The sequence below is a fragment of the Dermacentor andersoni genome, chromosome 11, assembly GCF_023375885.2.
Source record: "Dermacentor andersoni chromosome 11, qqDerAnde1_hic_scaffold, whole genome shotgun sequence".
Classification (NCBI taxonomy): Eukaryota; Metazoa; Arthropoda; class Arachnida; order Ixodida; family Ixodidae; genus Dermacentor; species Dermacentor andersoni.
The window spans coordinates 88,489,234-88,514,197 of NC_092824.1; the positions used below are offsets into that span (position 1 = coordinate 88,489,234).

Sequence of the window (24,964 nt, forward strand, 5' to 3'; positions counted from 1 at the left end):
TGAGCAACCACGGCGAGTAGCCGAGTGGTTTCAAATTGTCTCTCAATGGTCCACAGCCGCATTCGAGGAAGCGAGAAACTTGATTACGTACGCGTGCAGGGCGGCGTTCGTAGAAGTTCAACCACAATGCAATCTCACAAACCTCAAGCTGCTGGGGGGCGTTGGGATGCAGTTGAGCCATAGCTTCCGTGTCCCAGCTACTTTATCTGCACCTGTACGTAACCACTGGGAGCGATGTTCACACTTGGTGCCGCAGTTCGGTAGTGCCGCCAGACGCGATTGCCTGTGCGTGAGAGGTGCGCGAGCAGCATTCCCCTGCACTTCGCTTTGGCATTGTTGCGCGCGTTCACATTACAGTATGCAACCCCTCAATCCCAGCCCCCCTCAACCCAATTTCGTTTGTAAACAAACTGCAATGGATTGCTCTCAAGCGCGTTCCTTCAGTTTAGAAAATCATGCGTTGCATGCATGCACATTCTGTAGTGCTGATTTCTCAAATTTGTAATCATTCGCTGGCTCCCGATGTTGCCACCAGAACAAGAACGGGTGTGATGATGAGGTGAATACGGAGAGGTACGCGAAGGCGCATGCGTGGGAACAGTCACTGCGACGAACAGAGGAGAGCTGCTCATCGGGGCTGCGCATCATCTTCCCTGAAAAAACCCGACGTTGCAAGGAGTAGGTTTCACCTCAGTACAGACTACGGTTAATAATATTGTTACGTGTAGCTGAAGCCCAATGCTATATACACTTTTTTTACAGGGACACTAACGGAAGGCCAAAATGGCGACGCTATATCAAGCGGGCCCACGTCGTCTTCCTCTTCCTCAGTGCAGCCACACTGTGGCGGCTGTTCCGTAGCATCACCCCCGGCAGTAGAAGCACCGTCCCGGTGCTTAATCTACACATCCGTGGTTAAAGGTGTGTGGTATGGCTTTAGTCTCGCCACGTGAACGATGTCACTGGCAGCCGACGATGACGCTGAGAGGTCGGCGGGGATGACTTCATACGTGACATCGGTCACTTGTCGCACCACAATATTTCTGGCTGTCTTGGTAGTATGTTAAAACTTCGCAATGAATAATTAACGCCATAGTTTCAAGATTGGTGCCATCGTATTTGCCCTTAGCTGTTCTCCCTTTCTCAGGCCTTGCGCTCCCTTCATATTGAACTAGACTCGTCATGTGACGCCACTACTTTTTCATATTGGATCTCTGATCTACAACCATGCACGGGTGCCCCACTTCTGAGATAACACGTTTCAATGGATGCCTTTCTCTCTGACAAACCGGCTGAAAGCACGCATGAAAAAGCGCTACGTCCCGTGATGGATTTAGCCAATGGGAAGAAGCGCATAGGCACAAGAAAGGCACAAGAATTGTAATGGCACCATTGTTCTAAAGAAGCTGCGTGTGTATCGGTGAGCTTCGGAAGGGCCCGTAGCGGCGTAAGAAACAATTTATTCAGCCTGTGCAGTGATAAAGCCAACTTCTCATCACACTATCTATTGAGGTCCAGCAAACGCACCCGTCTTTGCCGACGCATCGCAAGAAATGAAAAAAAGGGGGAAAAGCAATTTCCTGCGCACACTACAGCGCACTAATGATAAGCAGCAACATGACGAGGATAGTAGTGCTGCTGTACATGAACTAACAGTGCTGGTTTAAGGGGCCGGGTGACGAAATCTTGTGAGAGAGCCAATCCACAAGTTAACTATGGATAAACTTTCACCGACTCGCTTGGATATATTTATGTAAATAGCTTCCTTAGCCTACTATATGTCCTCCCTGCTATCCTTTCTTTCTTTCGTTTTACTCCCATATCCACATCACCCACTCTGGTGACTGTCTTTCAGGTGTCTTCAGCCTCCGATAGGAGGTTACGGCGCTGTCAGTAGTAATTTCCCACCCTCCCTCCTTTTCTATTGTTTTATATTTCAGTAAACAGCACAAGCACGTACTTTATATACTACGCGTCGGCTTCATTGCAAGACTATACACTGCAAGTAGCCGGCTTTACTACGCTACAGATGGTGGAAAATGTAAGCCAGTTTTGTCGAAAGGTATGCCTCGCAATTAATATGTATATCATCTCTGCTTACCTCTATATCTGAGCCATTTCACTCCTTGATCACCCAAACTGGTGATAGTCATTAAGGTATCAGCAGCTCTACGGTGAATGATTACAGCTAGGCCTGCAGTAATTTTCTGCTCTCCCTCCTTTTTTTTTTTTACTAACGATACAAGTACGTACATTTCATACCACGCATTGGCAGACCCCGAAAGTAGTCGGCTTCACTGCAGCACAGACCGCGAGAAAAAAAATTAGGCCGGTTTTGTCAAAAGGTAAGCCTCGCAATAAATGTGTGTATCATCTCTGCTATCCTCTATGTATCGGTCATTTCAGTCCTCTATCACCCACTCTGGCGACAGTCATTCAGGTGTCAGCAGCCCTGCGGTAAATGATCACAGCATTGTCTGCAGTAAATTCTCGCTCTCCCTCCCTTTTATTTTATTTTTACTTTCATAAAGAATACAAGCACATTTATTTTATACTACGCATTGGCTTCACTGCAAAACAAGACAGTGCAAGTAGTCGGCTTCACTACAGCACAGACCGTGGGAAAAAATTTTGGGCTTGATTTCGCGAAAGATAAGCCTCGCACTGTATATGTAACGCCACCTTTCGAAGTTTCACGCCACTAAACTTTCTAGCCGTCGTTCTCTTTTTCTTGGGCATCACCGACCTGCTCACCTCCTTTTTATTGGACTACACTTTACGTCACGTGACACCCAACTCCCCCCCCCCCCCCCTTTTTTTTTAATCGTGGGCACTGCGCAGCTTTATTAATGCGTGGCGATGATTCTTCGTATTGCCTTACATCGGGCTTTGCCGGTTTGAACGACGAAAAGGCGTACGTAAAGATGTGATATGTCACGTGATGGTTGTAGCCCAATTGGAAGGAGCAAAATAAGAGCACGTGCGACGGGAACACACTAACGAAGGACAGAAGGTACATTGGCGCCAAGTTTAAAAGGATGGAACTGCGTGGGCACTGAGCGGCATCGGATGGGCCTGAGACGGCGTAAAAAATTTTCCCACGGTCTGAGCTGTGGTCCACCATTTGCAGCGCTTTGTATTGCGGTGCAGCCTACATACCGAAGCGTACTTTTTGCTCAAATGACACATTTTGCCGCAGCTTTTGTGACGCATATTCCGGTGATGCCGATGCATGCTCTCAGATATCATTGGCGTCTTCGTGACGTCAGTCGGAATACTCTGACCCGCATCAATTTTGATGTGAATAGACATTTTTAAACATTAGGCCTTCATATTTTAAGCGATAACGCAAACCGCTAACTTGGCGTACGTATTTGTCCGCTTGATGACACAATTATTGAGAACAGCGATTCAACGCTGTTACAGTGCCTTCAAGGGAAAAACAATTACGAGCGTTACTTTCGTTAACATTTGAGTGCTCGTATAAGATGACGAAGCTTTATATGGCTTTGGAGCTTCTTAACGCAATCATTGAACGTAACTTACAGTACAGCTGCTGGTCTGTGTAGTAATTAATGAAATACGAGCAGAGCTACATTTAAAAAACAACAATAAAAGGAAAAAACAAGGCGCTGGATTCGAACCACACACCTCACGATCATGATATGTGTATCTACGATTAACGTTCGTCGAATCAACTAGGCTACGACCTGAACTTCTGCCTAACTTCAGCAACATGGTCATATCGATAATTATGCGTTTGATTTAGCGACCACACTACCAAAATCACAATATCTGAACAACTTTTCGGTCGTTTCGTCAGTAGCTGTAGCGGCGAGTTGAAGGCGGAGCCATCTGAAGTTCGTGAAGACCCTACGACATTACAATCGATCCAGTTGTTATCTTGAAGGTCATTTTTCCTTTGCTCAGAATCCCTCTAAATACAGATAAGAGTGCGTCTGCCAGCGCCGCGCTTGGACCGAAGTAGTCGCTGCGCTTCATTTGCACTCAACTCTTCAGTCGACAGGTGGCGCTGGGCTTAACTTAGTGGAGTGGAGGAAGAGCTTCTTCTCGAGGATGGTTTGAGAACACGAGCTTTAGTTTGGCTTCCGATAGCCTCTTGAGCCTGATCTCCCGAGTGCCAAGGCAAAGCCAGAAGATGTCATAAGCTTTCGCCGTAGACATCTTAATTATTTTTGTCTTACCTTTCTCGGTGGTTCGTCATTTTCTCGAAGATCGTACAGGCTGGTCTAATTTGTCTTACCGTGCTGTAGAGGTAGCAGTCTGCGTCGCGCTTGACCTGGTGTCCGTCGCTCTTTCTGGATGATGCTACTTACCTTGTTTCAGTCACTTGGCTTCAAACGACGGCTTTCGTTTTCGTGAGATTGCTTTGTTAAGCAAGGACGTGGACTCAGAAGCCTTAGCTATGATTTTGATGTATAGTCTGAATCACACTCGTCTACAGTGGTCAATCGGTCAATTTAACCGTCGTCGTTCAGAGAAAGAAGGAAATAAAAAGAAGCACAAGTCGACGTTGCACGAGACCGCGCATGATCAGGCCGCATGCTAGGTTCACTCGGTATACGACAAAATTAAGCCCAAAGTTGCAGTAAAACTACCCGAATGTAGCAGCTGCGGCATGCTGGCGCCTACTTCAGCCGACCACTCTAGGCAAGTGTGATTCAGACTGCACCGTTTAGTGACTCGCTTCCTTGTTCTTCTCTTTTGCCTTTTTCTCTTCAAGAATGTGCGAGCGCCGGCATGTCGTAAAGTGAACGTTTTTGCACTATTGTCATTTTCGGACTACATTAATGTTTAATCGTTAAGTTAGTGAAAGTCCCTAAGCAAAGAAATACGAAAAGAATAAATACTGGTAACGATGCCTCCTTGAAGATCCCCGAGTAGCTCATAGGTAGCAAACTGGATATCTACCTTCCGGTTAACCTTCCTGTTTTTCTCATCTGTTTTGTCTCTTTCTCTGTCATGGTTCCGTCATGGGTTTGAGCGCCTACGGGGGGGCTGTTTGTTTATCTATAAGCGGTTGGATTACCTTAATTGCCACCTAAAGGAATCACAGAATTGCACTGACAACATTTGGAAACTTCTGTGCAACTGTAACTAATAAATAAATTTATAAATAAAAGGCTCAAGGACGGGAAAATAGTGAAATTCCAGTCGTCAAGATTATATAAAACAATGAACGTGGGACTTCAGTTCCTGCGCTGGAATAATCATCTTTCCTCTGTGAATTAAATAAAATCGGCGTATTGGAAGAACACTACCACAACAATTTGACTGATTTCTCTTTATTTGTTGCTTTATTATGAATATTCCTTTATTTGTTCCTTTAATACCAACGGGTGACTGGCGCCTTGCATGCCGTCTTCCTTCTGTCTCCTCCCTGAGCGCTCTCCACGAGTTGGCGGTGGTATTCGGCCGTGGTGCCTTGGTACAGGACCGCGGCTGGGGCCCTCACCGCGGGTCTGGGCCTTGGAGGGCACTGCTGCTTCGTGGTCTTCGTGAAATCGCCGCCAGCCGGCGTCTAGATGAGCTGCAAGCATACGTATGCAAACTAAGGACACACTGCACATCGGTGCTTCTTTAGTGTGCCTCCATAATAAACCGAGTGAGAACGATCAATCATTCAATAATTTATTCGCTGCCCAGTAACTTTGCGCTTCAGTGTTTCTCTTGAATGTCTTTTTAATAAATTGAAGGATTTGGTTGCATTCATTCATTCATTCATCTGCAGCACAATACACCACATGTCAATGCTTCTGTTGAGTGCCTCGTTAAAGAAGTGAGCTAGTTCAATGCATCAATAAATAAAAATAATGAATGCAGCGTACTGCTCAAGGCAGTTCTGCCATTTGCACACTCTACTGACGAAGGGTGGAGAGGAGGGGCGGTTTTCGAACAATTATCACGCAAATCGGTGTGCAGGTGTTACGATTGCCTCATGCTTTGCAAAGATGAATTATATTAGATGTGAGCAGCGGAATTATCTAGTACAAACATGCATGCAGAAATGGCATTTGGATGTGGAACGACGCCATTAAAATCTTGAGCGCGGCCGTGCCAAGTGGCACTGGCGTTGGTTTTTTAAACATATACCCGGTGATTTCAATTGCCCCCATCCCCCTCACCGTTCATCCACTTTCCAACCCCTACCATTCTCTTGTAGAGTAAACCAATGTTAAGACAAACCCGGTTAAAGCGAATTTTCGAATATACGGAACACTGTACATTTAGTTGGTTTCCGATATGCCAACAAGGGAAGAAATCAGCTCAAAACGAAACACTAATTCGGTTGACTCGAACTTCCGCAAGAGGTCTTGATCGGTAAACTTGGAGGCAGCTCTGGCAGCTACCAAAGAAGGAAGAGGTGATTCTGCAAATAAAAATCAGCTACGCAAGCATCGACGATGATGCGGAAACCTGAAAGGCGAACACCAAAATCCGTGATTGAGGATGCCCTCGATGTGCCCTTGCACTATGATAATTAAGGTGAGGACACCGCCCAGCGGTGCTGACAAAAGGTGCCGCTGATAATCATCCGGATCCTTTGGCGCATTTCTTCAGCAACATAAGGACAATAAAGAAATGTGTTGCGGGCAAAGTGAAATGCCAGCCTTTGTTACAGCGCACAGGTTTGGATGATTGCGGCAAGAAGTGATTACTCATTACCTTAAGAGTGCATACAGCAATCACTCCATGAAAATTTAACAAGCGACTCTTTTTACATCTGTCATTTACTTTTGGTGCCATTTCATATATAGTTTTGTGTCGTAGATATTTGTATGCACCAGGAATAACGCGTTCTGTATTACTTGATCATTTGTGGCCAGACCAATTTTTATACGACGACCAGATTTTCCTGACCATTTCGAGTTTAATTTTAAACGGACACCTATTGCATTTATTATTTACATACCCATGCGGTGGCACTCACTTGATAACTATGAACGCAAAATGCCAGGAGAGCTAAGCACTTCTTATGAGTTGTGAACGCGAAAGCATTAATGTCCAGTTGAACACCACGGAGAGGTCCTTAGAGCAATGAACTCCTCGCGAGTGAGCGAGCACGCCGAGACCCTTGGCGCGCTTCGATTTGGTCTTACCGAGGTGCGGTTAGAATGCAGGCGAGCGCCAGCGCGGACAATTCACGTACGAATGTACGAAAGTAACGTACGTCCAAGTAACGTACGGCTTCCGAGAGCGAGAGCGAAGTTGATTTGGCGTCGCGGCGATGCCCTCTCTCCTCACACAAAAGTTGGCGCGCTAATGCTCCTGCAGGTGTACTCTTTCGCCCGTCCTGCTCCGTCCAGGCGCGCTCGTGCTGTGGAATCGCAGCCAATAGGAATTTAGGTGCTGCTACAGACGCGGGACACCGGTTGTTTCGCGCAGTGAGCCATTTGACGCTTCCGCATAAAAAGTGATGTAATTAAACAGACCTGCAGTCAATAGCATTCTCACGAAGGGTCTCGGAATTCAGCAGCTCGCTGCGTACCGGAGCAACGAAGTACCAGTGGCAGTAGACACCAACAATATATTCAGTGGAATTTCGAGCGAGTAATCTAAGCCGACTCGGCAATAGGGAATTATTCTACCTGCCTGAGTGGTACAGTTTAGTACAATGGTGGATTTCAGTCGTGCATTAGGTGCCTGCGTCTTCAATTCCTTTAGGACTGATGTAGCTTTCTTTTTTTTTTTTTCGTACACTCTCTGCAAGCCGTTATCAAATAACCTACACATGACGCAATATGATACACATACGAAGACTAAAGGAAATAGGCCCAACAGATTTGTTCAGCCTCTTGAACTCGCAACGCAATTGCACGCAAAGCTATTACAGCATGACTAATTCGATGCACTGAGTCTACAGACTGTTAGCTGTGCGATGCTGACTAATCTATAGAGCATATAAAGCAATATATGTATCGACATATGTTGCACAGACACGACAGAGGACAACCGCAGTGCAGTCGTCTTTCGAGAAATCATGAAGCGCTGAGAACAGAAACAATTTCGAGACAACCCTTCAAATAAGGTTGCAACGTTAATTAGCATTCTCTTGACGATTACTGAAAAAAAGCTATTATCTTTTCTGAAAAGTTGTCTGTCGACCTATATTCTATTGATATTTTACTCGATCCTTTTCCTTCGCTTTTTTCCCACTTTACCGGTATGTCAGTTCCTGGCCGGTTGTGGCAAACGTGGGGCACTAGGTGTCGCCAGTTGCTAGCATAAATAATTAAAAATGTAAATAAATAAAAAATTTCGAGTCTTGCTCCACCAGCACAGAAATGCAATGCTCTAAGTAATATACCACGGACGCACGCCCTGAAAAGGTGGGATAATCTCGTTCAAACCAGGGCTTGCGACACTTGGCGCATTAGGAGCGTCGCATAGCAACAATTTGCTTATAAAAACTAAGCGCATGCGTCTTCAAGCTGACAATGAGGAAAGAAGCAGCGGGTCCCGTGAGTCCCCAAAATTTGCTGCGCATCTCACATCGCACCGTGGCGAGTTTCTGGAAATTCAAGCACGGTGTGTCGCATGATTGCCCACGTTTCAATCCCAAATAAATGTACCGCTTTCTCGGCACGAAAATCCACGGTGCATTTAATGTGATCATGATATCGGAAACATGGTACTACAGTAACTGTACTATGCTGACTTTACAAGGTTATCACCGCTTTTGTATTAATCGGCCCAGCAAAAAAGGCGGGGGTGTTGCACTTTTTGTTGAAAGCTATGCAAAATATGAATTTGTACCAGACTATACGACAGTAACAGATGACTACGAAATACTCACTGTAAAGAGTAAAAACAGGATAATATGTCTGGTGTATCGCCCACCGAGCGGCAATGTTGTCACTTTTCTAGATTTTTTTGAACCATTCCTAGATTATGTAAGCATGAACAATTTGAAGCTTGTGTGTGGCGGCGATTTTAATATAGATGTACTTAAACAGAGTAACTCATCCTTCCAACTGAACACGTGCCTCCAGTCTGCAGGTTTTGTAAACACAATCACCACACCAACACGCATTACAAGTCATACATCTTCTTTACTTGACTTATTCATTGTTGATATATCTACTACTGTATGCAACACAGGCACATTGGTGTCTGACATAAGCGACCACTGCCCTATATTTTTAATCTACACCGATGACTCTAAGAAAGCAACTGACGCCTGTCAACAATTCACTTATCAACGTATAACACAAGCAGGTTTAGAGCAGTTCAGGAATGACGTTATGAATCACGATTGGTTACATGTTTTGAACAAAACAGATGCAAATGAGGCATATAATGAATTCATTATAACTTTTACCGATATGTACGCCAGCAATTTTCCAATGAGGACAGCTAAATATTCCAAAAAAGTTAGAAAGCCTTGGGTTACTCATGAGCTTGCAAAAATGATCAAAACAAAAAATAATCTCTATCATTCCTTCTTGCGCACACGGTGTGAATTAGCATTACAAACATTCAAAAAATTTAGAAACAGGCTAAATGCTGAATTAAGAAAAGCAAAGGCGGCGTACTATGAGAACTTATTTGCAAATGTTTCTAGACAACGCCCAGAGATTGCGTGGCAAACGATTAATCTTGTTCTAGGCCGCCGCAAGGACGACACGCAATTGACATCAATGAAGCTGGGCTCACGTGAGATAACAGGCACAGCGCTTTCCGATTACTTTAACCACCACTTCGTAACTGCACAAAGCGATATGGCTGAAGGAAATGATAGCATAGGGGTGGTTTGTCATAGCGATGCTGTTCGCGAAAGCGCATTCTTTGCACCTACTGATGAATATGAAGTATACAGTGTGTACATGGGGCTGAAAAACAGTAAAGCTTTAGATATAAATAATTTGCAGATTAAACCTATAAAACATGTTTTGCAATTCATTATACCTCCGCTTGTGCACATTTACAACCTAATTTTAGAGACTGCAATTTTTCCAGATGCAATGAAACACGCGAAAGTCTCGGTTATTTATAAAGGTGGTGATCGAAATACTGCCTCTAACTATCGACCGATATCGGTGCTCCCAATTTTTTCAAAAGGAATGGAAAAGCTTATTTTTGCTAGAATGACGGAATTTTTCAATAAACAGAGTGTGCTTACTGATTCGCAATATGGATTTCGGAAAAACAGATCCACAGAAATGGCTCTTCTTGCGCTAAAAGAATACGTTTTGCAGAGCTTCGAAAACAACTACTACGCAGCCGGCATTTTTGTAGACTTCAGTAAAGCTTTTGACAGCCTCAATCACGAGATTCTTATTCAGAAGCTTTGTTTGTATGGAATTCGTGGGAAACCGCTAGAATTACTCAAATCATATCTGAAACATCGACGTCAGTACGTTTCCATTAATAAACATAACTCGTCCCTCTTAAGTATTGTATGTGGTGTGCCTCAAGGAAGTATTCTTGGGCCACTTTTTTTTAACGTTTTTATAAATGATATCGTAACCATAAACAGTGAGGCTCAATTTATTATGTACGCGGATGATTGCACACTGTGTGTCTCAGGTCCTGATGCGAATGAACTTGTGCAAAAATGTAATAAAATTATGGCAAATTTGTCCGATTGGACACAGACAAATAAGCTTAAAGTAAATTCAAAGAAAACAAAAGTTCTAATATTTCGCGCGAAAAATAAACCACTTAACATTAATCATGCTATTTATTTTCAGAGCCAACGCATTGAACTGGTTGAAGAATTTAAAATTCTAGGGGTATACTTTTCTTCTAATTTGCGTTGGGATGCCCATATTAAACATCTCTGCGGAAAACTCTCTGCGGTTACCGGTGCTATGGCACGTTGTCGCACATTTCTACCTACGAGAGCAAAACTTCAAATATACCATGGTCTCTTCTTATCGTATATAAATTACTCTTACCTTGTCTGGGCTACAACATCTAAATCTAACTTGCAAGAGCTGGTAATACTTCAAAAGAAAATCGTTCGGTATATAGATAACGTTAATCGGCTTTCACCAACAGATAATATATTTCTCAAATACCGACTAAACCGCGTTGATAAATTATACGAACACAGATTACTAGAAACGATTTACTTCTCATCTGAATATGTTAAGAATTATTTTGCATCCCTTGCTCAGCTAGAACTCTGCACTCACACGAAACATACTACACGAAACCCCGAGGTGTGGAAGGTACCATGGTTCCGAAACAATTACAGCCTACAGTCCTTAACACATAATATACCGACTGTACTAAACAAATATAAGCACACAGCTACACTAAATAAAAATGGTTTGCGTGACTACTTTCTTTCTTTATAGTGGCACTTTAGTACATTTGCATTCAAGTGTAAAATGTCATCTTCATGCATACGTGCGAAATTGTAATGTTTGTTGTGTATAAAGATTTCAGTGTATATATCATGTGAGTGCTACTGCCATGTAAGGGACCCTGGGCCTCCGTCAAGCTGCTGCGACAGCTTTTTGCCCAGGTGTCCCTCCAGTTCCTTTTGTTTCTGGTAAATAAAATTGATTGATTGATTGATTGATTGATTTCTTGTAATCCACACAAAAAAAAGAAAGAAAAGAAGGAACGACTAGCGGTGATACTAACCCACGGCTGGTTCTGCAGGAACTTTTTTTTTTTTAATTTTACAAGGAGTCCAATATGTAGGAGTCGACCTATATTCGTGTTTGACCTTTCTTTTTCGAGTAACTACGGCACTACTGTTACTGAAAGAGGAAGCAAAAGGAAACGACGAAGAAGGATGGAACGGTAGCTCGTGGCCACGGAGAGCTCGACGCGCCGCCATGTTTTGAGCGCCGTGTGCACCTCTGTGGGTCTTCACCAAGTCCGAAGAAGCCGAGCTCTTGCGTGAAGAGCCTCGAGGTGCCCAAACGTCGGCGGCACGAGAAGCGGTAGACCGAGCATCTCGGAGCCTGCGGCGGCGCCGGCAGAGACGCGAGAAGCCGCTCTAGTCGCCCGCTACGCCTGCTACCATGGATTCCGACAGAAGGCAAGCTCTACGAATCGTGGTCGCCGTGGCCATCGCGTCCTTCTACGCGGGCGTCCGCGGCGACAGCGTCAAGCCCCACCATCCCAACATCATCGAGAGGATCGTGGAACCCCTCGTGCGCGAGGTGGCGCTCTCTCAGCTGGGCGGACCCGCGAAGCGGTCCTTCCGAGAGGACCGCAGCGAGGTGATGAACAAGGTATGGCACGCCAGCTTCCCGTTTCTTGTCGTTCTTTTCGTCCCTGCTCCCTCTCTCTTGCACTGCTGACGGATGTTCGGGTGTCAGCCGAGCGCAAGACAGTTACAAGCGCGATCAACAGGCTCTGTCAATCAATCTCTCTCGCTCTGTTAAGTGGCGAAAGTGAAATTGGAAATACCTACCGTAATCACTGTCAATCAACCTATCACATGCTGTCTAAATGGCAAAAGTGAAGTTGGAAATTATTTGCGCAATTCATTTATTCTTGGGGATTAGCATTCCAGTGCAATACTGTGGCTATGGGACGCCGTATGGCGTTGGACTCAGTATTTATTAACTTGGGGTTCTTTAATGTGCTCCTTAAGCGCTGTGAATGGGCTAGCCCGACAGCGACAACCGCCTTCATGGTGGACGTTCGTGCGATGAATTTGTTCCTAATACGGGTCCACGTAAAGTCGGGAACAGACTGAGATTCAAGAAAGTGAGTGGTTGGCTTAGGGAAAGAAAATGTGGGTTTTACTCGATGAGACGAGCATATGATTATGAAGCGCGCCCTAACAAGGGGGACTCCAGAATAACTTTGACCGCCTGAGGATCGTGAACCGGAACACCATGTACGATACACGGGAGCTTTTCGCATTCCTTTCCCAAGTGAACGCGACCACCATGTATGTGAATCGAACCCCAGACCTTGTCCTTAGTAGTGCAGCGCCACAGCCACATAGGTGGCGGCGGGAGGTGGGGGGCCTATAGTTGGAACATGGCCATATTATAGAAAACGGTGCACTGACAAATGGCAAAATGCTGTGGTAAAAGAAATGAGTAGCGAAGTGCGCGCATATTCTAAACTTTCCAATATCAACTCGAATACTGTACTGTTCGATTCGGTCCTCGAATCGAATTGTACAGTATGCGGTCCAGTACAGTATTCAGTCCCCGTACAAGACGATCCCCGTCCTGTACTGTACAGTATTCGGTCCTCGAATGGAATAGTGTCCTATTCCAAATCGAGTAGGACACTATTCGATTCGTGTTTGCGAATAGTGGGGATTCAATTCGGTCCCAGAATTGAATCCACAGTTCCACAGTTTCCGCAATTTGCTGTTTGCTGCGAATGTTTCACAGGAGTATCACTGCGATGCCTTACGACAGGCGATGTCACGCCAGCAGTGGCTTTAAACGTTTCTCATGGAATGTACGTTCTTCGAATGCGCCGACTCAACTTGTAAAATCGAGAGGGAAGGAGGCCATGGACGCAAATAAAAAATAGGCCAAACCAAATTCTCTTTAGCGCAGGCATGCTTCAAACGTTCTCGAATACTTCATCTGATAATACGATTCATGGTGGATAAACAACAGTTAAATATGTTGCTAATCGGTATAGACAAATTGTTTCGATTTTTCTATTACTAGAGTCGTAAGTTACATGCTAAATAAATGTTCCCATGTAACAAATCTTCAATGAAGTTTGAGAGTTCCAATCAGGCCTTGGGACGTCGACCTAACAAACACGTTTCTGGCGACCTCGAGCAATGGCGTCCGATTTTCTCCCTAAGCGATCGTCATTTCGAACTGGGTGGCTTTCTATAAGGGTATTGAATGTGTGAGAAAGTTTATCGGAATCAAGTAAAATAAAGAAAGCCTCGTCACTCCTCCAAAGTATAACGAGAAATAACCACAACAAGCACATTGTTTTTCTTTTGAAAGTTATGTGTAAATAAAGTCCAACAGGAGTCTACGGTCTGAAACAGATCCACAGATGGCAGTCAGACGGTTGGCTTCGGTGTAGCCCCACTTCTTACATTCAGTGACACCTTCATGAGAGGCAGTGCAGGACAATTCCTCAACGTGTGCGGCAGGTCTGCGAGAGCAGCTGGCCGAGGGCATAAACGGGAGGCCATGGCGAAGGCGGGACGGTGATAAGGAGCTCATATGCAGGTTGCGGCTTGCATCAACGAAGCGTTCACACCTATCGCAAGCACACTTGTCCTTACTCCGTTGCAGCTCAAGATGGAACCTATCATCGAGCCCTTCGTCGTTGAGGGTTTCGGTCTGCCTGCCGTCGCCGAGAAGGGCGCCGGGGCCACGGAAAGAGCCAAGAAGCTGGATGGCGGCCATGACAGCGCCGGCGACCACGAGACCAATGCCGAGTCGAAGAAGGTCAACAGCGTTCTCTCCTCTGCTTCAGGCCTCGCTGAGCCGCCGTCTCCTCTCTCACGCTTCGGCGGAGGTCCCCGACACGTGGACCTGATGCAGTACTTCTGGAACAACTTCATGGCCGCGCCGCCCGTGCCACTGCCTCGGAAGCCGGTCGCCGGCAGGAACGAAGAGGGTGTTCTGAAGACAGGTATGCTTCGCTTTCTTAGAATTTGTCAGAAGGGTCGGAATGTGCATGCTTAATGAGGGAGGGGGTGTGAGATGTATAATGTGTCGTGGCTAGAATTCCTAGTAGTTGATCCGTTACACTGGGATCCTAAGTAGCCCCTAAAGGACAAGGACAGTAATAAGAAAGCTGACAGACAGCGCCAACTTCCGACTGCTCGTTACGAGAGATGTAAAAATTTTTATGCTGGTCTCTTTTGCATGTATAAGGGGGCTCGAAATCATGTCAAAAGATGGCGCGCGTACATGACCATTCAAGAATGCCAGGGGCCGAATTCACAAATCTTTTCGATAGTAAGGGCTTCTTGCTATTGGCCAGCTAGCTTCACTAAGGGTATGTTCAGCATTAGGATTGGCTGAAATGTTCTGTTACGAACAATTCTAGCGTAAGCAAATTTTGAAAATGCGATCTTACAGAAAAATTACAGATGGAATTACATACAGTGATGGCGAAGCAGTGCTCACACACTTGTCTGTTGTAAATATTAGCTGCTTCGATACACTCAAGCGTTAACCGTTTCACTGGCTCCACCCTCAACTCAACAAAAACGTTCTCCTCCACTCTGTACGGTGAAACGCAGGCCAAGCACTGTAAGATTTCTTGATGTAGTTGTTATGTTTCCGTAGCCGGTAATATCTACCGCATGACAATAGTATGCGGTAGACAGCGTGTGCCACACATGCAAGAAATTATTTTTTTACGTTTGCTCCCTCTGTTTGTGAGTGGAATTTTGGTTGTTCATCTTTAATAGCCTCGCCAGCATTTGGGGCCAGAAAGACAAATTGGCCATTTGACTCTGAACGAGTGACTGAACAAGTGAACAAGATACCAGACACGAAGGCTTGAAAACGTTTTCCACCTGCGCCATTTTTTGACTTGATGTCACGACCCAGGTGACATGGGCAATAACTAAGTATCAAAATTTGTACGCATCTCGAAATGAACAGTTCGACGTTGTCACTGCGTGTTGTCTTTCTGATGTCAGCACTTGTACTTCTAGCGCTACTTAGGATATCAATATGTCGTGGACACCGTACCTAACTCGCTCAAAGCGGCAACGAACAACGCCATTGTCAGGGGGAGATACGAGCGTGCGGTGTTGCTTGTATTTATTTTATAGTCTGACAGAGCGCAGTGCTATTTGTTGAATGAGTTGACGCTTCTTATTAGCAACAGCTGTGTCTCACCAGTACTCACCTACGGGCCACAAACTTGGAAACTTACGAAAAGGGTTCTACTTGAATTGAGGACGACGCAACGAGCTATGGAAAGAAGTATGATTGGTGTAACGTTGAGGGATAAGAAAACAGCAGATTGGGTCAGGAAACAAACGCGAGTTAATGACATCTTAGTTGAAATCAAGAAAAAGAAATGGACATGGGCAGGACATGTAATGAGGATGGAAGATAACCGATGGTCATTAAGGGTTACGGACTGGATTCCAAGAGAAGGGAAGCGTAGCAGGGGGCGGCAGAAAGTTAGGTGGGCGGATGAGGTTGAGAAGTTTGCTGGGACAACATGACCACAATTATCACATGACCGGGGTATTTGGAGAAGTATGGGAGAGGCCTTTGCCCTGCAGTGGGCGTAAACAGGCTCATGATGATGATGATGATGATTAGCAAAGGGCGTCAAATCATGGCACCAGACGTATGTGCCATCTACGGCAACAATTATGGATATTTACGTGTGAACTATTACCCATGAACCATGTAGCCTATACATGATCAATTAATTAATTAGTGCTACTGCCAATTTCAGTGAGGCCAAAGCAGGTGGGTGGGCATTGTACAGGACAGTTTTACATAAAGAAACAAACAGGTCATGTTACATGGTACAGTAAAAAAAAAGAAAAGAGAAAAAGCTTCTTAACTACTTCAGAAATCACCAGTGACGATGTGAGATACAATGCTTTGGTTGGTATAACAATATGGCTCAGCAACAAATATATTATTACTAGAATTTATATAAAACTAGTGAATTAATGACCAATGTAATGTTAGAGAAGTAATACATCTAACAGATAACAGCGCAGAAGTGATCAGTTTGGGCTTGAAATACATAAATTCGACGCGCAGAAATAAGTATTAGTTAATATATGTGGGTGTGTTAAGTGGCGTCTTCTGTGTTTGATGTCTCTAGTAGGTTCACGAACGATGAAAGTGACGGAGAGGAAACTGTATCTGAGTGGAGGAGATTCCATTCTTTGATCGCACGTGGGAAAAGTGTAAACGTGAACGTGTCACTGCGAACACTGCAGTGGTTTAGTGTAAATGGGTGCTTTTTTCGCGATACACGTGATGTAGACAACGTAACGTACTTAGCTCGGTCTATCTTATGACTGCCATGGATTAGTTGGTAGATGTATTTTAAGCGGGCTTGTCTGGCCCTAACAGATAGTGTTTTAAGACCTGTAACAGCTAAGGGATTCACAGGACCTGTATAGGTTAAAGATGAACCTCACAGCTTTTCCTTTCCTTGCACCTCTTCTAGTTTTGATATGTTAGTTGATGTGTGCGGAAACCAGATGATGTTAGCGTATTCTAATACTGGGTGAACAAAAGTTGTGTAGGCTAGTTATCTGGTGCGCTTCGGTGCAAGGCGTAAACATCGTCTAAAAAACGTTCGCGTGATGCGACTGAGGTAATATTATTAATATGTAAGTTCCATGAAAGGTCAAAAGAGAATGTCAAACCTAGGTTTTTGCGGTAATTTACTTTATTCAGGCAAGTGCCACCGAGAGCGTAAGAAAATTCCGAGGGCTTCTTTTTTGACGCAAAGGACATGCATACAGATTAAATGGTGTTAATTGACATTTGCCATTCTTTACACCAACTGGACACCAAGTCGTGTGCTCTGTTTAATAAATAAGTGGTCTGCGTAACTGACCATTTTTTTACGAATAATACAATCTTGCGCGAAGAGCTTAATGTCACTTTCAATGTTTGCAGTAATGTCGTTAATAAAGATCAAAAATAGCAATGGGCCCAATACTGATTCTTGGGGAATACCGAGAGGTGACTACAAACCTGGAAGGGGTGCTATCTACAATAACATACTGTGTTCAATGCGATAAGAAATATTTTATCCATGCAGTAATCTAACCATCCCCGATCATAGCCTCTAGTTTTGCAACTAATTTTACATGGCTTACACTATCAAATGCTTTACTGAAGTCGAGGAGGATCATGTCTGTCTGCCTTCAGTTGTTTAGATTGAGCGCAAGGTTATGCACCACTTCGCTTAGTTGTATTACCGTTGAGAGGCCACTTCTAAATCCTTGTTGTTGAGGTATTAATATATGTTATTACTCCAGAAATATAGTGATGTGTTTGAAGATATGCTCCAATATTTTACAAGATGTGCTGATAAGTGAGATTGGCCTGTAGCTAGAAGGTTCGTTCCTGTCGCCGGATTTATGTATAGGAATCACCTTCGCTTTTTTCCAGTCATCTGGTAGTTCTGCGGACGCGAGTAATTTGCGGTATATAATGGCAAGGCATTGGCTACACCATTCTGCATACGTTTTTAAAAACTCATTTCGGATATTGTCTGGCCCATTAGCTTTCTTGATGTGGAGATTAAGCAATAGATTAAGAACTCCGACGTTAGTAATGTTTAATGAATCGATGGTTTTAGGCGGACAGGGTAGGTAGGGAAGTAAGCCATTATTTGAAATGAAAACTGAAAAGAAAAAGTTGTTGAATGTGTTCGCTCGAGTCGTTTTATTTTCTAGAGACCGTTCAGGTGACACACCTGAGCACGGGCGAAATATTTCCGAAACCTGTGTGGCTTGTTGGTAACGAAGTTGGGGAATGTGGGGAAAGAAAAGCCTCGCCGCTGCGAGGCTTTTCTTGCTATGATTGGATGGATTTTCCCTTCATTAATTACTTTTCTCTACCTTGCGGGGTTTCCGTAGAACTATTACGTCTAAGTCTTTTTACATTACGCTTCGCTTGCAGGACCTCACGCTGTATCCGCGGGTTTTTATTTTGTGGTTTGTGACGTTTCATCGGGATGGAGTTTGTGGTGCAGTGTAGCACGATGGACTTAAATTGATGCCACAAAGTGTTGACTTAACAACACGTTTCTGAAGCTACTTGGAGAAAAACATCAAACTCGTGTGCCAGGTGAGGAAGAATACGGTCATGAGCTACTCTACGAAAATCAAGCACAGCCAGCTGCAGGTTCAGCTTCTGTACGTTGCCTTCTAGCAAGAGCTAATATTTAGGTATGTCGTGGTCAGATATACCACCGACTATTGCCATCTCAATTGGGTAATTTGGGAAATGGTCACTTATGAGTATAAGATCAAGTATGCTAATCGTAGAGCCTTGTGAGCGAATTCGCTGGTCGACTACCTGGTAGAGGTTGAAATTTAGCATTAGATCCGTAAGTGGTGCGGATGTGGCTGTAGTGTAGTGCATGGTACTCCAGTTCAGGTCTGGTAAATTGAAGTCCCCCATGAGGATCACTCCGCTGGTACGAACGTGGAACTGCATATACTCCTGCAAGGCAAGCACGCCTTCGGATCCACTAGTAGGATTTTGATAGACGCAACTAACAAATATACCGGTGTCACTCTACAATATTTTACAAAATACAGCCTCCGCGTTGGAAACTTCAGTGAGTGGAACGAATGGAATATCATTCTTAAGAAGCAGGACCACGCGACCACTACGACACAGCCTATCTTTACGAATAACAGAGTAACCTGGCGGCTTCAGTGATAGCCAGGCTTCAGTGATGGCCACCATATCGCGATCCTGTTCTAGTAACAGTCCTTCCAGGAGTTACATTTTGTTTACTATACTTCTCGCATTTATCTTAAGCACTGTTAGGGTCTCAAGTTTCTTTGTTAGGGTCTCATGTTTGTTTGACTTGGGGTTGATGGACGATTTCTTTCTATGTCCTTTTCTAGTAACACCCTCTCATTTTTTCGTGATCCGAAACAAATACGCGATTATTAAAGTAGAGCTTATCATATGATAAAGATACATTCTGGTGTTTTTCCCGGTTGGGTTTTGCACTATCCCAGAGTTTCTTTCTAGTCTGCTGAATTTTGCGGCTGAAATCCTCTCCAATAGACAAACCTTTGAGCTTGTAGCTTTTCGTAATATCTGAGTCTTCTGTCTAGTGTCGAGAAGCCTGAACATGACTCTTCTGGTTTTATTTTTTGAATATCTACCTAAACGGTGGATGCCCTCATACCAACGGGTTCACGACCAAGAATGTTCTTAATTATGTTGTCGTTCACAGCCACTTCTAGGCTTTCACTGCTTTCTCCCTCTGTTTACGTGAGGCCATATACTGATAGGTTTCCTCGTCAGCTCCGATTTTCTGGGTCTTCAGCTCTCTCTCCAAGCCTCTGCAAGCGCACATTCATGTATGTTATCTCATTTATCTCACACGTCTAACTCTTGATCCATCTGAACGAGGCGTCCCTTTTTAATATCTTCAATATCAGCGGCTATGTCCTCAAGTTTGGCAATTCGGTTTATGTCAGGTCCTGAGTTAGACTCTATATATCACCGCACAACCATAGTAGTTCTCTCAAATACAATGTGATGTCGATGCAAATCAATATACAACCGATCGAATCAATCGAAAGGCGAGTCAGTGGGTACGACAGGATTACTAGAAACAGGTCGTTTGACCGAAAGCATAAACCATGTCTTCTCACCTGTACAACGAAGACGAAAGGGTTAGATGTCACCATCGCAACTGCACTGCCGTATCCAATGAAGCCGTAGTGTGGAGAGAGGCCTTTTATACAGGTGTTCTGGTGAGGCGCTGCATGTTGGCCGTGTAGCTGCGCAGGCGCTGTCGAATGGCGTATCCTTCAGTTCCATGGTGAATCGCGAAAACCATACTGCACGTGCAAATCTTCGACCATGATAGCTTGCGCGCTGGTCTGGTCGGCCTACGCGAAGCTGGCGTGTTCTAGATGGTCCGTGCGCACCCCAGCCACGGAAGACAGCAGGACGAAGTAAAGCTGCACAAGGAAGACGAAAGGGTTAGATGCCACCATGGCAACTGCGCTGCCGGGCCCAGTTATGGACTTAACGCGTCGCAAATATGAAGTGCTACTCTTTGGAAAACCCCATCAAGTGCAGGAGAAATATACAAAGGTAGCATTCTAAACAAAGTCAGAAGATAAAGATGAGAAGGCGTGACCATAATTTTTTTCTCTCAAGGGGCAAAGAACGAACACTCGCATCGAGTCATCAAAGCCGCATTGTTAAATGCAGGCAGTGCTCGAAGAACCGCAATATTTCTTGTAGTATGTCCCGCATAACTTTATAAAACTCCTGGGAATTCAGCTTGGGAAGAGTAAGATACGCATAAAAAGGGCCGCTTCAGCAATGCATTTTACCTGCGAGTAAAGTTATATATAAAAGGCTTCATACAACTGACGGTGAAACGCCTCATCGAATGTTGTCGAATGACAGAAACCCGCGCAAGCGCCAAATTTATCGCTTAGCAGCTCATTTTGCGATGAACTATACTCTCACTCGTTCGAACAGTTTTAAACGTGAATGAATTTTTCGACGGGTAAAATGCCCTACGGAAGCTGCCCCACGTGTTGACAGTGCAATATACAAGATTCTGTGAAAGCATACTCTATCAGAGTTGCTGTAATCGCGATAATCTCCGCCATTTCATTAGTCATGGCAATTACATTTGCACCACTGCAAGACGAGTGCCTCCCTCTACCAGCGATTTCCAATTACCCGTGTATTGCGCCCGCCGACACCATATGCCTACAACTTTCCCGATTCCATCACAGCAGCTAGTTTTCGGTCATTCTCGACTGCACTTCACCCTTTCTTTGGCACTCATTCTAACTGTAACAGCCAGAACACCGGCTATATGCCCTAAGTATTACATGGCCTGCTGATATCGACTTCATCGCCATAACATAAACTTGAATATGGACTACCTCAACGAGCGACGCAACAAAATATATTAGGCGTAATATTCTGAGAAATACAGGATGACAGCGGCGTGGATTAGATAGCGAGCTTGTGTTAATCTATAGTCCAGACTTAAAAGAGAAAGAAAGGGTTACTCAAGTGTCGACACTAAACAAGAGAAGATCGACGTACGTGGTAGCTCAAATGATTCGATGATGTAATGTTGGTACCTCTGCATTCTGTGTGTCTCTTTTTCATGTTCATTATTCGCTCATTTCCTGTCTTATTCGTATCGTATTTTATGCGCAAATACATCGACATTGTCTTCTTTAGCATCGACACTTGGTTGACCTTTCCTTCTTTGACCAAGAGGACAGATGCGCAAATGCCGTAGATAACGCACTCTGTGGTGGAATGTCACGAGTTCTTTACTATAATGGCGTTATTGCTCCTTTACACTTAATTTTACCTACTCTACCACGCACTATTGTCTTGAAGAATATTTTACCCGCCTTCCACACACTATTCCCTCGCACAAGCGCAAGCGAACTCGCTCCATTCCACAAAAGTGAGCCACACCGCGGCTTTGCCTCAGCACGTCTATATTTGCGGTGGTGCACCCTTTACAGGCGTTTAGTGCAATGCGGTTCATTTTCAGCTGCATTTAATGCATTACGCGCACCACGTTAATCTTATCTTCCCTGAGACAAATTATCGCTTCTTGTCCTGTTGAGACCTACATTTTCCGAACATTTGCGACTAGCTACGACACTCTGGAAGATATAAAGGGTAGTTTTTTTCTGCAATTGGTTACAAGATACCCAGATATGTCAAACCCGCGTAAAGTCAGCTAAGAAGACTTTGTATTCAATAAGAAAGCTGTTCAGAAGACCTTTTTTTAATACACGTGTGAGCGTTACTATGGCTGTTATGGTGCTTTGTTTAAGCGATATTTTACCATTCATTAAACCATGTGCAGGGCTGCCGAAGAAAGATGGAATCAACGCTACTGTGAGCAAGCCTGAGGAAGGGGTCCTCAGCATCTTCGAGATGATCGTCATCCCAAACCCGGCTGGTGCTGTCAAAAGGAATGCCACGGGAGCCGCTAGAGGCGGTCTGCTGTCGAGGCTGTCCCCTGGGATGAGGCCGTTTCCGGATCTGCCAAGGAACCGCAGTGCATACTCGGTTGTCGAAGCGTTTCCTGCACAGTATGTCGCGAGCGACAGAGCTGTCGTACCAACCAGGTGAGTCATTCGTGCTTGCCCAGGCAGCTGATTGGCCACACACCCACACACACGCACACAAACACACACACCCACACACATACAGTAGTTCACTTGGAGGCCAGCATGCTTTTATTATTATCTTCGAAACTAACCATAGCAAATATTACTAAATTCTATTTACGAATTGAAGCCAGTGGGTTAGCACAGCATAGCTACCTAAAAGGAATTCTGGGGTTTGCTTCACTTGGATGTATGCGATAGTTCACGAAAAGGGGGGCCGAAATTGCTCAGTTAAAATTTCGCACACTCCTCATGAAGACGTTTTTTTAAGTGTCAGTAGAAAAACAGGCGCCTTTTACAAGATTCAGTGTGCTTACCTCAAAACTTTTGTTGGTTGTAAAATTTATTGCAACTGGAGACGCCTTGCGATGTCGCCCACTGCATTATGAATTTTTCTAATTAGCTTTTTACGGAGAATTCTCGGTATCAAATGTTCATATCCTCGAGCACACTACTTCGGATCGCAAAGCTTTCGTGCGACAGGAGCTCAAAAAATGTTCGTATTGAGCGAGAAAACCTGAAACCTGCATAATACTGGTTTGGACTAGTTGGTTACAATTCATGATCAAGACGCTTGTGTCAGTCGTCCATCAGTTCTCGTTCCAAGCGCTGCGCAAATAACATTGTTCATGAAGACCAGGCACACAAACAAACATTACTCAGCGGTTGAAACGCGATACAGGGAGCGCATGACTGCCGGCCATTTTTACGCCACAGGTGCGAACTGGGGACACCGAGCTGATGTATTTCTGCATGAGATAAAAGTAAGAAGCCGAATGCAATGACAATGTTTCACATTGTCACTGCATTCGGCCTCTCTCAGCGATCACCTGGCGCTCACCGGTGCCGCAAAAGGCGTCGGTCGTCAGGTGGCGCGACGTGCCAATATCGCGTTTCAATCACGTGAACTTTCTTACTTGCCAAACACGAAAGCGATAGCAAACATGTTCAATTCTGCAGAAGCAATCGCACCTGTCACTCGCGTAACGTCACGCAGGTCGCCGGATACTGTCGAGAGCGTCATCATAGAGACCACACGTGACAGCTACCCCAGCAGCGCCTACACCAAGATGATCCTCCTGATGCTGCTCATGGCTGTTGCCTGCTGCATATCCTGCATCCTCGGTAGCACGCTGCCCTTCGTGCTGAAGAATCGTGGTCGTAGCACACGTACGCCTTCGGTGTGGGTCACCAAGACTGGGAAGCTACTGCGCCTGCGCGGTGCCTCGGAGGACGCGTCCCAGCAGCAGCCCGTGACACGCATCACGGGTCCGTGGCGGGCCTAGAGGAGAAACCGGATATGGAGAACCAAATTCTTCAGCGATGTGCGATTTGGTTTTACAGAACACACGGCTGAAAGACTGGGCAGCTTTCCTGATGAAGGTAGAATCGCCTGCGCACAGACAAGACTGTGGTATAAAGAAAAATTCTGGTTTCTCTTTGTGATGTTTTTGTGAAATGCCACAGTTAACTTTGGCATAGCTTTTTTTAACAAGAGTGAGAGAAACAGTGGGCACTGTCTTGCACGAAGTCGTATCGACACTTAACTGCTCTACAGGTGCGAGACGTTTCCGGTCGCAGTGTATAGTGTTTCTGTGAAAAACTATGAACTGTGGTTCCATGAAAAAAAAAAACTATTTGGTTATCCAAATAAGTCCACATTCATACAATTTTAGTGTCGAATATATCATTTCTGCGAGAAGCTGTTAAAACAGTCTTGAATCTAAAATGAACAGCTTTATAGACAGGAGTGCGATACTTGCGGCAGAAAAAGAAAAGTGAAACCTTTTCATCAGTAACACTTGTTGAATTGGCGTGTGTCATTAGCATAGCGAGCAAGGCGCTTCGAATGCCTAGGAGCATCCCAGAAAGCAAAGGACAGACGCGCAAGCCCACCAGAGTGAGGAATTGCAGGATGTCTCTTCTGTAGGTTTGCACAGCGCCGCAGACTCACATTTTAGCATCGGTATATGCCGGCAGATTTGAGTGGACATTAGAAAACGTCCAAATACTCTCGTAGAGCCAAAATCTTAGATTGGTAAACACGCGGAAAGTAGCGGGATTGTACACACACCGTTTTTGACTCCCATCGTGTGTATTTTAACGACGTGTCAGCTTCAGCACGGAAGCCAAGCGACGGTGTGTGCTGTCGCGCGTGAT

At 44.8% G+C, this 24,964-nt stretch overlaps 2 protein-coding genes and 1 long non-coding RNA gene across 3 annotated transcripts in view; 1 reads left to right on the forward strand and 2 right to left on the reverse strand.

Annotated features, from left to right (window-relative positions):
- Positions 1-5,301: 5,301 nt before the first annotated feature.
- On the reverse strand, positions 5,302-22,591 carry LOC129381486 (uncharacterized). Its single transcript, XR_008609660.1, has 3 exons — positions 22,477-22,591; positions 20,285-20,596; positions 5,302-5,551 (listed from the first exon to the last, which is right to left on the reverse strand). It is a non-coding gene; the product is annotated as an uncharacterized lncRNA (long non-coding RNA).
- LOC126517404 (uncharacterized) lies at positions 11,615-24,243 on the forward strand. Its single transcript, XM_050167113.3, has 4 exons — positions 11,615-12,218; positions 14,223-14,565; positions 22,498-22,762; positions 23,802-24,243. The coding sequence occupies exons 1-4, from the start codon at positions 12,006-12,008 to the stop codon at positions 24,088-24,090; spliced, it is 1,110 nt and encodes a 369-aa protein (XP_050023070.1). The 5' UTR covers positions 11,615-12,005; the 3' UTR covers positions 24,091-24,243.
- LOC126518320 (uncharacterized) overlaps positions 24,002-24,964 on the reverse strand; it is a 467,293-nt gene continuing 466,330 nt past the window's right edge. The window contains exon 15 of the transcript XR_008609658.2: positions 24,002-24,086. The gene's annotated coding sequence lies outside the window, so the exon portion shown is untranslated. The remainder of the gene's footprint in view (positions 24,087-24,964) is intronic.

Excerpts from the sequence above, each read along its gene's own strand:
- LOC126517404 (XM_050167113.3), top strand. The coding sequence starts at position 12,006 with ATGGATTCCGACAGAAGGCAAGCTCTACGAATCGTGGTCGCCGTGGCC. Across the intron at positions 12,219-14,222 it reads GCAGCGAGGTGATGAACAAG|CTCAAGATGGAACCTATCAT; the intron begins GTATGGCACGCC and ends ACTCCGTTGCAG. Across the intron at positions 14,566-22,497 it reads AGAGGGTGTTCTGAAGACAG|GGCTGCCGAAGAAAGATGGA; the intron begins GTATGCTTCGCT and ends AACCATGTGCAG.